This window comes from Athene noctua, chromosome 2, assembly GCF_965140245.1.
Source record: "Athene noctua chromosome 2, bAthNoc1.hap1.1, whole genome shotgun sequence".
Lineage (NCBI taxonomy): Eukaryota > Metazoa > Chordata > Aves > Strigiformes > Strigidae > Athene > Athene noctua.
Genome location: NC_134038.1, coordinates 119,121,592 through 119,135,434, shown reverse-complemented (window position 1 = coordinate 119,135,434; position 13,843 = coordinate 119,121,592). Strand labels below are relative to the sequence as shown.

The 13,843-nt window shown below is 36.2% G+C and overlaps 1 protein-coding gene across 5 annotated transcripts in view; it reads right to left on the bottom strand.

Annotated features, from left to right (window-relative positions):
* Window positions 1–13,843, bottom strand: part of ARHGAP12 (Rho GTPase activating protein 12) — an 80,639-nt gene that overhangs the window by 23,737 nt on the left and 43,059 nt on the right. For all 5 annotated transcript variants that reach the window (XM_074900023.1, XM_074900025.1, XM_074900026.1 and 2 more), the window contains 3 exons: window positions 13,647–13,727; window positions 5,498–5,623; window positions 1,614–1,688 (listed from right to left, as the gene is read on the bottom strand). In XM_074900023.1, coding sequence (XP_074756124.1) covers window positions 1,614–1,688; window positions 5,498–5,623; window positions 13,647–13,727 — 282 coding nt within the window. The remainder of the gene's footprint in view (window positions 1–1,613; window positions 1,689–5,497; window positions 5,624–13,646; window positions 13,728–13,843) is intronic.

The window sequence follows — 13,843 nt, the reverse complement described above, 5'->3', positions numbered from 1 at the left end:
TATAAAAAAGACATTTTCAAGGATGATAGTGTTTAGCTGGTGGTTCAGATGTTATTTCAGTCCAGGTGATAACTGCTACTCTTACTCAGTCCAGTATCTCCATTGGGCTGGAATGCCTTCCCAAGCCAGTGATATATACATTATTTTCCCAAACTAGTATTTCCAGTAGAAGAAATGAGGCACTTCCCTCCCCCTCTTCACCCCCCCTCCAAAAAAAAAGAAAAAAAAATTAGCCCATTCCTTAGATCACTTAATTTGTGATCCATGTAACCACCACTAACAGTCCTATGCATTAAACCCTTTTAACAAAACTTTGGCTTTAGTAAGTGGAAGGGCCTGTCACCATCTTTCACAGTGACAGAGCATCCCATGTTCATTTTCTCAAATAAATTGTGGTTTTAATAAATTACTCATGGTGAAACCAGTGGGAATGCTCCAAAGAATTATTATTCAAAAAAAGTATCATATGTCCTACTTCACAGCAACACTAGGGGGTACTAATGGGAAAATTAACGTAATCAGGGAAAAGGAAGTGGAAAGCAAATTAAGTATCAAAATACACAAAGATTCACCAGCTTTCATTGTAATGTTCAAATCCCAGGGGACAGCTAAAGATACAGATCCCTGTTTTCTATTCTCTAAAAAGGAGTAGTGAGTTCTTGTAAAAAATACAATTTTAATAATTCAAGGTCTGAGCCATATTTAAAGAAATTAGGATACATGCAGTAACAATTGCTTGTGTGTAAGGCTATCAGCTATGCTTGTTTAATAAACACTGTTTATTTTATTGTGCAAAACTGTTTGAAGAGTTGTATCAAAGGGTTAGCATGAATAAGCCAGAGAATCATACCTCTGCATGCAGAGTAAGAACAAAACAGAAGTTGTGACTTTAATGCCCTGAGCTACCTACTAAATGGCTGCTAAAATTAGTCAAGGCATATATTTCAATGCTACTGTAGTACAGTTCCAAAGTTTAAAAAAAAAAAAAAAAAAAAAAAAAAAAACCAACAAAAACTTATTTTTAAAAATTATTTCCCACTGCTTAAAAAGCAGTGATCACCTTTAAAATATAAACTCAAGCAAAAAATCTGTTAAACATTCATAACGAGTTTAACAAGCTTAAGTTTTCCTCCCAGTAATTAGAATCAAAAAGACAGTTTATTTAGTGCCAGGTCCTCTATGTCTTTTCAAGGAGACTGAAACAGAAGGGAAAAATAAAGATATAAAATACTAGAAACTATTTCTGACTCCTGACAGTGAGAGATTCTGTGGAGAAGGGGAGTTTGTTTCTGCTTTTACCTTCCAAGTTGTTAGGTGAGAAGTCATGACTCTTGGAGGAAGTAAACTGACTTCCATATAATTAGACATAACTTTATACCACAGTGCATTTTAAACTTAGCCTCCTATCACCAAGCTGTATGTAATCCAAAGACATTTACTTTTTTCTGAAAGCACAGCTGGATACAATGCATTCCTTTTAAAATGTAAAGCCTTCAAATAGTTTTATCCCATTATTTTTCTCAATAACAAGCAGGCTTACCCTCAATTCTCTAATCATGAATAGCCCAGTTTCTACAAAATCTACTTATCTATTTAAACAATTGCATACTGACTGTGGCTTGATGCTTTGGTGAAGAAGGAGAGGACTCATTTTCAGTAAAACTGGCCTTAGAAGCAGTTGATGATTCCTATAAAATTCAAACAGGCAACACAAGTTATTATTTTAATTTTTCTTAACCCCGAGGTACTTTCTCTATATATACACATTCACACATTACAAAATAGTATGCTTTTTTAAAGAATTCATGATATTCTCAGGTAACTGTATTATAAATCTGATTACTAAACAGTGTTCTTACAAGATTTACAGACAATACTCAAACTGGGTTAATTAGTACATATCCATTTGAAATAAATATTAATATCTACATTTTAGAGCAAAGCTTTCATCCTTATTAAGGGGCAGATTTTTATATGACATTGCTATCAAATTATGAAGCACATTTATAATACTAACTTATTACAGGGACCATATAATAAATACCAAGATTTTAAAAGAACAGATTATGTCTCTCTGGTTAGTAAATATAAGATTAGTACAATAAACTATTATATATGTAGAGAAGCATATACAAGCTCTGTTAATTTTTGTGAGTCATGAGCATTAATTTCCTTGTAATCAAGCACTGAATTGCTAGATATTCAGGTTTTTGTCTTAAACTAGATGTTAACTACAGACCAAAAGAAAGTAGTAAATCTCTGGGAACTAGAAAAACTGCCCATTCGGAACAAAAAGGAACACACGTTTCCTCTAAAGTAATGATTGCGCTGCACAAAGACACCACTTGAAAATCTGGTAAAGAATTTCAAACAGAAGAAAAACATCACTTGTTCTCTGTTACCGTTAACACATTTCTTCCACTGCCTCTAATTCCCTTGACAGCTCTCCTAAATTCAGTTTGCTTTTCCAGCATTACATAACACACTGCACATCCATGCTTTAAAATTCACTTGTAAATCTACCTATATAAGTGGCCCACTGGTTCTTTCAGTAGCATAACAGAGAACATTAGAAATCCTAAGGACAGCCTAAATGTTCTATATTTTCAGATGTCTGTAGAAAAAAAAAAAGTTCAAATAAAGGAAATCAACATCATCTCCCCCGAGAAGGTATTATTTCCTCTGCTTACCAACTTGTTTAGCTGATGACTATATACAGATATGTGCCACACCCAAAAAACAGTTAACACGTACATTCAATATCAACAAATTCTTGTCAGGGGTGGCAACCCATACTTTCACTTTCAAGCACTCTTTTGACTGGCCTATTTTCATAGAATTGCATTGCGTTGTTTTCCCAGGAAAAAACAAATAAGGAAAATAAAAAGAATAGTTTCCCTTGGAGTCAGCTAAAAAAGCTAACTTAGGGCTGCCTATCCAGACAAATAACAGTTTTTGTTCTTACTATTTCATTCTAACTTTGACACTAAGCAACTCTGGAACAAAAAATCCAGTATTTGTGGTCATGGACTAGTCCCTTTCCACATACTAATTTAAAACAGAATATATAACAGTGTGCCTGCCAGCACAGTGGTAATAAAACAGGTGCATCAATGCACTAAACAGATTTTGCCTTTCCACAAAACACTAGTTTACTGCTCCTCTATAATTTTCTCAAAGCATTAACATCATGTTGTATATGAAACTATATAGTCTCCTTATCACTAAAAAATGCATGCTGCCTGTATGTTTTGAAGCCATTAAAGAAACTTTAAGTTACTGACTTAGGCTTTACAAATATGGCTCACAAATACAGTTTCTTTTGGCTATTACACTAGGCATTTGTACACTTTCTTGCTTGCTTCACTAGGTTTAAGGTCTAGGCATTTTAACATTGGATTCTTGAAGAAAAGTAAACAGCTCCACTTATTCAATGTTTTACAAGAGCTTCTTTGTTCAGTGCAGCACTACATAAAGGTTATTCCAAAACAGAAGTAAATCTTACATTAAAAAATAAAAATACAAGTCTTCTGTAAACTGTAAATGAGGCTAGAAGTGTCTACTCAGCTTTGATCTATCAGGGCCCCATCTAGACTGTCTCTCAGGAAGTGCAAAAGGATGCATAAGGAAGAGTAGGGCGGGGAAAGGAGCTCTAGAGCAACTTCAGAATCATTTGAGCTAAACTAATGCCTACAGGTGCACAGTCTCCAGCCAAGCACAGCCCACTGCCTCCTCAGTACCACATATGATATATTCTAAACTGACAGCTCAAAAGCTTAAGATAAAATCCAATAAATCCTATTCTTAGGAACTAAGTCAACTCATGACAACCCACTCTCCTATACTCTATTTCAACCAGGAAAATCATTAGAAGTACATAAGGGGGGGGGGGGGGGGGCGGGGGGGCAGGCAGGGGGAAGACGGAAGACTGGCTGGCAGTCAATCACTGCTCAGAGACTGGCTGGGCATCCATCGGTCAGCAGGTGGTGAGCAACTGCATTGTGCATCACTTGTCATTTCTCAGGCTTGACTCCTCTCTTTTTTTAATCTTCATTTCCATTACTACTACTGCTACTAGTATATTTTATTTCGCTTATTAAACTGTTCTTATTTTAACCCAGAAGTTTTACTTTTTTTTTCCCCAATTCTCCCCATTCCACAGCAGAGGCAGGGAGGAATGAGCAAGCATCTGTGTGGTGCTTAGTTGCCAGCCATGACGTACCAGAAACAGGTCAAGAAAGTAACATTGTGGACAGCAGATCCATTTTCATTACAACTACTGTGTTTTGTCCATTTAGTTTTTAATATAACATCTGTGATTACACAGGGCCACTTAAAGACTTTTCTCTTTACTCACAAATCTACATTCATTTCATTTTTCCCTGTATCTTTAGAAAAAGGGAGCTTACAATGTAATTTCCTAGTAGCTCATTCTGAGTAATCTGTGCTAAGATTTCAGCATTAACAAGTATTTCAGTTTCCAAGAATCTTGGGATGGACTGCTGAAAGATTACTGAAACCAGCAAGTCACCGTCCTACAACACTTGCTTCAGTTCCTCCTCTCCACTCAGCTCACATCAACACCCCTCACCCCCATGCAGAAAGAATGTCCTAGCACAAGCAGAAATGGCTGGGACAAAAATCAAACTGGAAGAAGATGGGCAGAGGGAGAGCAAGGGAGAGGCTCTGTCTCCTTGCTGGCCTAAACAGAATCTGTTACTGTACAGCCCAAAACAGACTATCAAGAACATGCCCTAAGAATGGACAGAAAAAAAGCTTTTGTTGTTACTGACCAGCAGCTCTTTCCAGACTAAACCCCCAGCTCAGCTCCTGACAGCATTTCAGCACTTCCAATACTGTCCTCTGTCCTCCAACAACAACAATATTACAACCCTGCTGTAACCACCCACAGCTTTTCTTCTTTCTTTATTACAGTGGAGATCAATGGAACAGGCATTAAAGTGATACATCCACTGTATACCACTACTATTTACATCTTTAAGGCATAGTTTTTTACTTTAGCAAGTGCAATTTTTATTTCAATTCTATGAATATTTCAATTATTCATCTGCAGTCTTCCAAGTGTATTCCTACTTGTGTTTCCTACAATTAAACCATCCAGGTATTAAATATCACTATACCTTATATGAGAACCTCACCCACATCCATAATTCTTGAATTCAAACTCTGCTTACACTCCATAGCCTAAACTGAATTGGGAGATTCATAATTATAAGTAAAATGGCCGTACACACCAAACCCTGAACAAACACTAGTTAAAATGCTTCAAGGGTAAAAAGAAAAAAAGAGCTACTACTCACAAAGTAACAGCAGTAAAGTTACCAAACGGGCCTTGGTTTCTCTAATGTTATACACAATGATACAACAAAATATAAGAAAAAAAAGTTATTTCAGAAATTCATGCATACTCATCTGTTAAATATTTCACATATCAGAAACAGTTGGTATTCCAGCATGCTGTTTAACTTGCTCCTACCTTATCATTGGTGTCCAACACAATTGTGCTGTGCCTCCACTTTGTTAAAACTATTGGTTCTTGTAGCCTCCTGTCGAGACTCCTACTCTTTATTATATCTCTCTGCTGCTGTGGTGAAGCATTATACTAAAGAAGAGAAAAATCAAACTATAAGTAGATCTAATTCATGCAAACAAGACCTGGACATACCATTTATACATCTTAAAAGTGCAAGCTTTCAGATTCCTGATGTCATCCAAGGATGTGGTTTTATTTTGCATTTAGTCTTCAGAACAGTCCTTTCTGCTGTAGTCCTCTACAAGGCAGTAACTAAGCCTGGACTGCTGGGATAATACACTCCATTGGCAGATAGATGTTTGATTTCTTATGCAACAACCTACTGTTGGTTTTGCAATCAACCAGCATATTGCGAAACATCAAGGAATTAGAATACAAGATTAAAACATTCACTCTTCATTTTGCACCAACAGTACCATATCACCTGTCTAGCTCTCGTGTAAGAAAAGGAAAACCCTATCATCCTGCAGTAAGGTATTTAGATTGAGAGTTATGATTGCCTGGATATAATTCTCTTTGACCCAAAGGTTTGGGATGACTAGGAGAGGCGACATAGGGTGAGGACTTGGTTTTTCAGAGTAATCGCATCAAATTACTAATCAAAGGATTTCCTGGTGTGGAATGTACATAAGCATGGAAAATAACATTTAGTAGGAAATACTTTTAAGACGCAGCAGAACTGTATAGCCAAGGAGAGAATGGATTTATCTTAACATGGGTTTTCTAGAGCATCCAAAGATGCACAGGCTGAGAAAATATGAAGGACATGAGGAGGACCCAGCATTTAATTAGATCTCACCATTGCAACACATTTATTAGTAGCATGGCCATTTTAAAGCATCACCACCAACACTGAGGTAGCATTATAAAGAAATATAAAAATATTTCAAATGCTGTTTAACGCTGAAAATACAAACAAGAAAAGACAACACCAACATATGGAGGTTTTTAAGTAATTTTAAAAATATCATTATTTCTATTCAGCATCAGAAGACTAAAATCTGCACAGAGAAACATAAGACAGCATTAAGGAGTTAGGTAAAGGACTAGAATCCACTTGGTAAGAAGTAACAAAGGAAAGTCAAGTGCCCTTTTTATTTAAAAAATCTAAAGACGTAATCCTTGCAAGCACATTGAATTCTACAGTTTTGTTACTAATTCCTACTGTAAGCTCGGAGCCTCAGGTCTCCAAAGACAGAATAACCTATACCTACACATACCAACAGAGCATGACAATGTTTAACCTAAATAACATAAATGCTAAATTTAAGCTAAACTGCATAACAGTTACATTATTGCCCAAATAAGGAATCAGCATTACTACTACCACGGCAGACACTATGCTTGTGCTAGATTTTTGTTTTACTATGAATTGAGTTAACGCTCAAATAAGTCAATAGATGCTAAAAAGGTAAATAACTTCAATGTTTCATTACATTATTTCAGTATGTACAATAGTAAAATACTCCCAGGTGAATGGATCTTGCAGTACTGAGAATAAAATTTGGCAGTTCATGTGCAGACAGAAATGTATTGGTTATCACTGCAGAAACTCACTTCTGAAAGAGCACTGACTTTGTATTGGGTTCAGCACACTAACACTCACATGACAACTGCTTTCTTACAATGGTGAGGTTTAAGCAACTCTCAGTTTATCCCCGTTAAATCAAAAGCTGAACTATCATTCATGCTGCAAGGAATCTAATACTAGCTTACATTCTTGTTATAGTAATATCCACTCTGCAGATGCTCCTACAACTCAAGCTGTGGCAGGAAACTAAGCAATATGCAGCAAAACTGCCCACCCATATTACAACTAAAATCTAAACTATTTTCAGTGAAACTATGTATAAATCACAGAAGGCTGCCAAAACCAGCATTCCTTACAGCAGTTAACACATTGAAGTCAGCAATTCAAACATATTTCTTGCTATGAAACAGAAATATTTACTTCAGAAATAGATTTACATTTCAGTGACAGTGGTAAATATTATTTATGGGAATTCTCCATGCACTTTCCATTTGAGTAACTCAAGGAATTTAAACAAAGACTTATTTTAAAATAATCTATCTTGAATTTAAGTCTATGATAAAAGTTAGGACATGGGCACATGCCTAATTACAGGTGATCTGTATTTAAAAGGTGTCTTTGAGACCATCGCAAGCCATCAGGAGTTAACTTATCTAACAGACATCCATCCTGAAGGAGAAAGGACCTATAAAGTAGTATGACTAGTTTTACGAAACATATTTAACAAGAAAGCAGAGCAACCCTATATGGAGCTCATTAACAAAGCACTGCTAGCAACCCAGGAACACTTCAGCTATATGCATCTTCGCAGCTTAAATAATTTGCACTGGTGATACAAACTGTGTTAGTAAACTGACAAGTCTTCAAAGGGAACACTTGACATTTTTTCCCCATTTTCTCACAATAGAGGCATCAAGTAAACATTTTGGGGTTGGAACTAGGAGATCTTTAAGGTCTCTTCCAACCCAAATTATTCTCTGATTTTTTTGCTCAGATGTTTATGTTGTGGGGGGTTTTTTGTTTGTTTGTTTGATTCATTACAAATAGCAGAACACACTACTAAGGGGGAGTGAAGAAAAAGCTTATGCATTTTTGGCTCAAGACAAGCCTCTGCTTTTAAAATAAATCAATTGATCTGTGATCTCCAGAGAGAATCACAGTGTGACACAGGTACTGGTTCAGACTCTGCATTATCAGACTGAACTAGCCATCCTCTAGATCAGGTAGAGTCCACCGGCTAGAGAGAAGCAGGCGCAGAGCTAGTAGCCTAGCCAGGTCAGACACCACCCCTGATACTCTGGTCTGCCTCCACCCAGTCTTCCTTAGTTCAGAAAGCCTTGCAGAACAATTTCAGTTCAGACTCACTGACACTCTATAGGACTCCTACCTGCACAGCTACTGCCTCTCCTACAGGCATTTACAATTATATTTCCCAGTGTTTACCAGCAACAATAAGCAACTAGGTTGGGCTCTCTTTTCCTGATGCAAAATCTTATTTTTACATAACTAAGAAGGCTTTCTATGCCTATACCTTGGTGTAAACTTGAAGACAGAGATCAGGCAAGGGCCACACTTGACATGAGCACATTCTTCACACTCTGACTGCATGCACCAAGTAACACAGACTTGTTGTTGTAACAGCCCTTAGAGTAGGGTAAGGACACCAGTTGTGTAAGTTTAGGTCACACAGGGTTATTTTCATTGCTGAATTTGTTGAATGCCTTCACCAGCTACTTAAAAGCTTTCTTTGTCTCTGTATAAAATTTTCTAACCCTCTCAACTTGTTGAATGATTTATATTTAATTTTAACTGAGCGTGGCTCAAGGCTCTGTCCTAGCCTAATTGTGACTGAAATAAACATAACACCTCCAAGTTATTTGTAGCAGTTGTCCACATTCTCATGGAGACACAGATCTGTCATATTTAAGAAATAAAAAAAAGATTCTTCTTGGTTTGCATTAACAACATCCTCAGCCAGATGAAAGGAACTGGGTGGGTGAAGGGAGAAAAGAGTGGGAAGCAACCAACAGTGAGAGCTAGCAAATTCCCTGAAGTTAAGCATTTTACTCTCCCATCTCGCAATCAGAGATCAAAACAGCAGCATTTAAATATTCTGATATTCTGGTACTCTTTAGCACCTTATACGGTCTACCATGTTATTTGTAGTTATCCCAATTGACTGTCTGAATTAAAAGATTTTCCTTTTTTAATTTAAATGTTGCCTCAAAACAAATCCACTCTTTAGTGCTATTACTGCCACTGGCTTGGAATAAACTTTTTTGTTGCTGCGACAGACCTAACACCTATGTTACAGCTTTTGTTTTTCTTAACTAAATCAGTAATACATTTTTTCTAAACCTACATAAATAAATAAAAAAGTCTTTTTAAGGACTTCATTCTCCTTCTTTCTCTGGGGGAAGAAGATTCTTCATACTCTGCCATAGGATGTCTGGGTGACAGCAGTTGGAGGCATCAGCCGCACTGAAGGAATAGAACTTATGCAGAATGAGAAGACCACTGGGACAAGCAGCTCTATCTCAAATGAACAAGTGATTGAAAGACACATCTTAGATAACCCACTTTGTTCACTTTTCTGCCTTCTAACCCTCGGAATCACTATGATGGCTGATCTTTGAAGAGCTCCAAGTCACCACTGTCACAGGTCCTGCTGCTTGCCCAAGAAAAAGCTGGGGGCACTTTCACCTCCATCTCATCTTATTTGGAAAGAGGGAAGGGGGGTGGGAACCACCAAATATCAGGACAAATGAGGAAGACCAGACCAGGCCTCTTGAATACAAATATACCTATTAAAGAGAAAGGAAAAAACAAAATCTGTCTGCCTTCTCATACTTATCTCAGATTTGTCATATCACTTGCACTTATGTCCTTAAAAACCATATAAATCCTCACATCATCTGAGACTGTCTGAACCCTTGCCAAGCAATCCCAAATTTTGACAAGAACCTGAAGAGGATTTATTATTGCTAATGATAGTGCACTGACTTACAGCAGATATGAATGTCAACACACACAGTGTGTTACCCCAAATCAAGTAGCATTGCTCAGAACAAGACAAATTTACCATACAGCAACCAGGCCTTATTTACATATTCTCTTTTCTTTCAGCATTTGATTGCATGGTATCTTTCTGATATTATCTGCATCATGTTTTAATTTTTCAGATAGCACACTCTGTTTGACAGCATTCAGGTCTCCAGCAGGAAAATCATTCACCTGAATATCAGAATTGAGGCCCCTGAGCTCATACTTGACGTTGACAATGCACAGACAGTGTATTAGCAGCCTGCTGGTCTATTAAGACTGCCAAAAATGAAGCTACTCTACTTAATGCTTCCTCTGTGGATACAGCAAGGGGAACTAATGCTGCAGGAACTTCTGAGATGAGAAAATATAATTTCAATATCATGGTCTGTAAATATTAACATCAAAACTGAGTTCATTCCAGAGGCTTATTTATAGTAGATGCATTTTCTTTCAAAGTCTACTCATGTTGTTATGCCAGATATCAGCCAAGTAACGCATTTTGAAAATCTGAGAGACCACTAGTCCCAAAAATTTTTTTTAGCTTGTCCTCTCCAGCTCCCCTTTGAGCTACTTATTCAATATTTATTACATAATTATCAATATGACGAAGCAAGGAAAGCTACCTTTTTTAAACTTTAGAAATCAGAGAGTTCTCATTCCTGAGATCAATTTAACTCCCTTCCCCCATCCATAATACAGATTTCTCATTTGCTTAAATTATAAAACTCATACTAGAACTATGTTTCTGGAATAGGATTTCTCAACACAGTTTAAGTATTATTCATTCACTACACACAAAATAAACATTTTACCATGGTGACCTAGGAAAAGAATGAACTTATTTGCTGGTTTATTTCTTCTTCTCCCACCCCCACCCCAATAATTGCAAGAACCAACAACCGAATGCAGCAGAATGCCTAAGCATAGGAGAAAGCTCAGTCTTTTGCAAGACACCGTACTAATTATGATTAAATATTATTACCCATTTTAAAGAAAAATTCAGGACATTGTTCTTTTCCACTGCAAAAAGCTAGGTCACACTCATGGGGAGGCTTATTAAGACTTTTCCGCAGTTGTCAAAGCTACTCCATCTGAGACTCATCTTTAGCCAGAGGCATTCAGCTATTCCTAGATGTTATTTAAATATACATGACTGGAGGGCTTTCTGTGAGACTGTCTAAAGTAATTTGTTTGTTAACTGCCCTCCCTCCCCATCATACACCCTCATAATTTTTCACATGTACAAGAATACTTGAAGCGTTATACCCGAGCATGTTCACATTTACAGGTAATACTATAACATGAAGATTTTTTATGTTATAGCATTTGCTCAGCTAACATGCTATCTCCAGAAACCTCCAGATGATTTTTAGTTCTAATGAAGTCCAGATTATAAAGAACCATGTAACAAAAGAATTCTCTTCTTTTTCTGGTTTAACAGCACTACATGACTACGCTATTCCATCACTTTATTTCACAGCAAATTTTGGAAGGCAGTATTTGAACTAAATACACTGGAGGGGAAAAAAAAAAAAAACACAAAACCAAAACGCCAAGAGTAGAGTTTCTTCCCTAGTAACTTAATTTTCATATAAACAAGAGTTACAATGAAGTCTTTCTATTCTTTTCAACATAGATTTTTTTTTTTCACAGCAGTTCTGCACTCTATGTTATCTTTCCAATTCATTTGTTCCTGAACACTTCTGGAACCATCTTCAGCAAGATTTTCAATAGACTAATGGTCAGTCATTCAGTTATTCAGAAATGTAACATTTCTGCTGTTATGTTCTTCAGATATATAGTTATAGGAACCAGCTAAATCCTTGGCTGAAATATTTAATCTATTCCACAGCATTAAAAGTTAAAAGCTAAGATTTTCTGGAAATACATAGGTTCTTGGACTGTGAATCCAAGAGTCAATTGCTCATTTATTTCTGTTAACCTTACATTTGCTGCTACCCAAGATTTACTAGTTTCAAGACGGAATTAAAGAGTACATTCTGCCCAAATGAGAAATTTCCAAGGAAAATTTGTAACAGCAAGACATGATGATTTGAAAATATTATCAAATCACAAACTCAGAGAGGCTATGTTTCATTCTGTAGGTAGCTATTAATACAGTGGAGCTCAGATATTTGTTTAGAACCACTAGAATATCATGCACTAACACACAAACATTAAATCCCATTCCTTTATGCTAATATACCTCAGGTAACAGTTCTGGATTATTTTTGTGATTTACTATATATATATATATATATATATATATAAAAATTATAGTTGGATTAAAGCCAAATTTAGTTTGCTAATCCAAACCCTATCTATTTTAGTGGAAAGCAACTTCTTCACAGTCAAAAGTTTCTGCATTGCAGAAGTCATAGAATGAAGTGCCAAAGACATTATTCCCCAAAATTAACTTCAATTATACATACTGAACTAACAATTGCTGCTGGTAAAATCTGGTCTAGCAGATTTTCAGACTACTAATTAATCTAATAGCTAATCAATAGCTAAGTATCTTCTAAAACCAATAGCTACAGATTATATTGTTAGGTTTATGTATGTTACAAAGTTTATCTAACACATCAGACCAATGTGGGAAAGTTCACAAAGCTAACTCAACTCTTCAGTGACTGAGATACAAGTTCTTTTACTGACATAACAAAACAAGCTAGTTTATAGCTTCATTCATAAATTTCAGTGTAAATATTTTCTCACAAACATTATGAAAGCACTATCTACTAAGGTTGCTCCTTTGTAAGTGGAAGTGACTTAGGACACCAATTTTTGGACTGATGAAACAATGATCAAGAAACATGCTCCTTCTTAGCTGAAACTTTTTTATGGTCACCTGACTACATAATATTGAACAAATATCCTAATACCAGGAAAGACTTATACAACTACACCATTATTACAAATGTCCTATAGTTTTTCAAAGTGAAAATGAGAATGAAATAATATTAGGTACATCCTCAGACTACCAAGTTTCTCTAGCTCTGTCACTTCCCTACAAATTTCTGTTTTCATTTTACAAGATTAATAAATACCTGAACACACTTCTGGTAAAACTGTTCTCAAAGATACCACAGAACTCTGCTGAAACTTTTGTTTTTCAACACCTGTCTCTATAAGCATATATTTGGAGGGTACTAAATATATACTACAGTTTCTCTGGAAAATTTTGTAGCAAAAAAAATTTCTTTTTTCCTACAGAGGTTTCCTTTACCACAGCCAAATCACAGATATTATTCTGTTGCCTTACATGAAAAGCTCAGTTCAGCGGAAATAGATGATCTTCTCTGACATCTCAATAGTTACATACATATTTTTTATGTCCTTGAGTATATTTTTTTCTCTTCACAATCAGAAATTCCACAAAAATGCAAGAAATAACAAAGTGCAATATATATGTCCTCTTGTTGTGAATAACTCCCATTAAAAGTCCCATAGAACATTTATTGAGGAGGATGGAAAAGCCCAAAGTTGTCGAAGTTTCTTTTTTAGGTCACTCACCTTAGGTAACTCCCATTCTGATCGGGAACCATCAGCACTGTAGTAGTATGGTCTGCCTTGTTCATCTGCGTGTTTTATCCACTGCAGAAAGAAATGTGATCACAGAAAATGTAATCAGAGTGACAGTCGTAACATAGTAAATCTCTGATACTTGGGATTTAAAGTTAATTTTTAATGAAGTGCCATCCGCTTCAGCA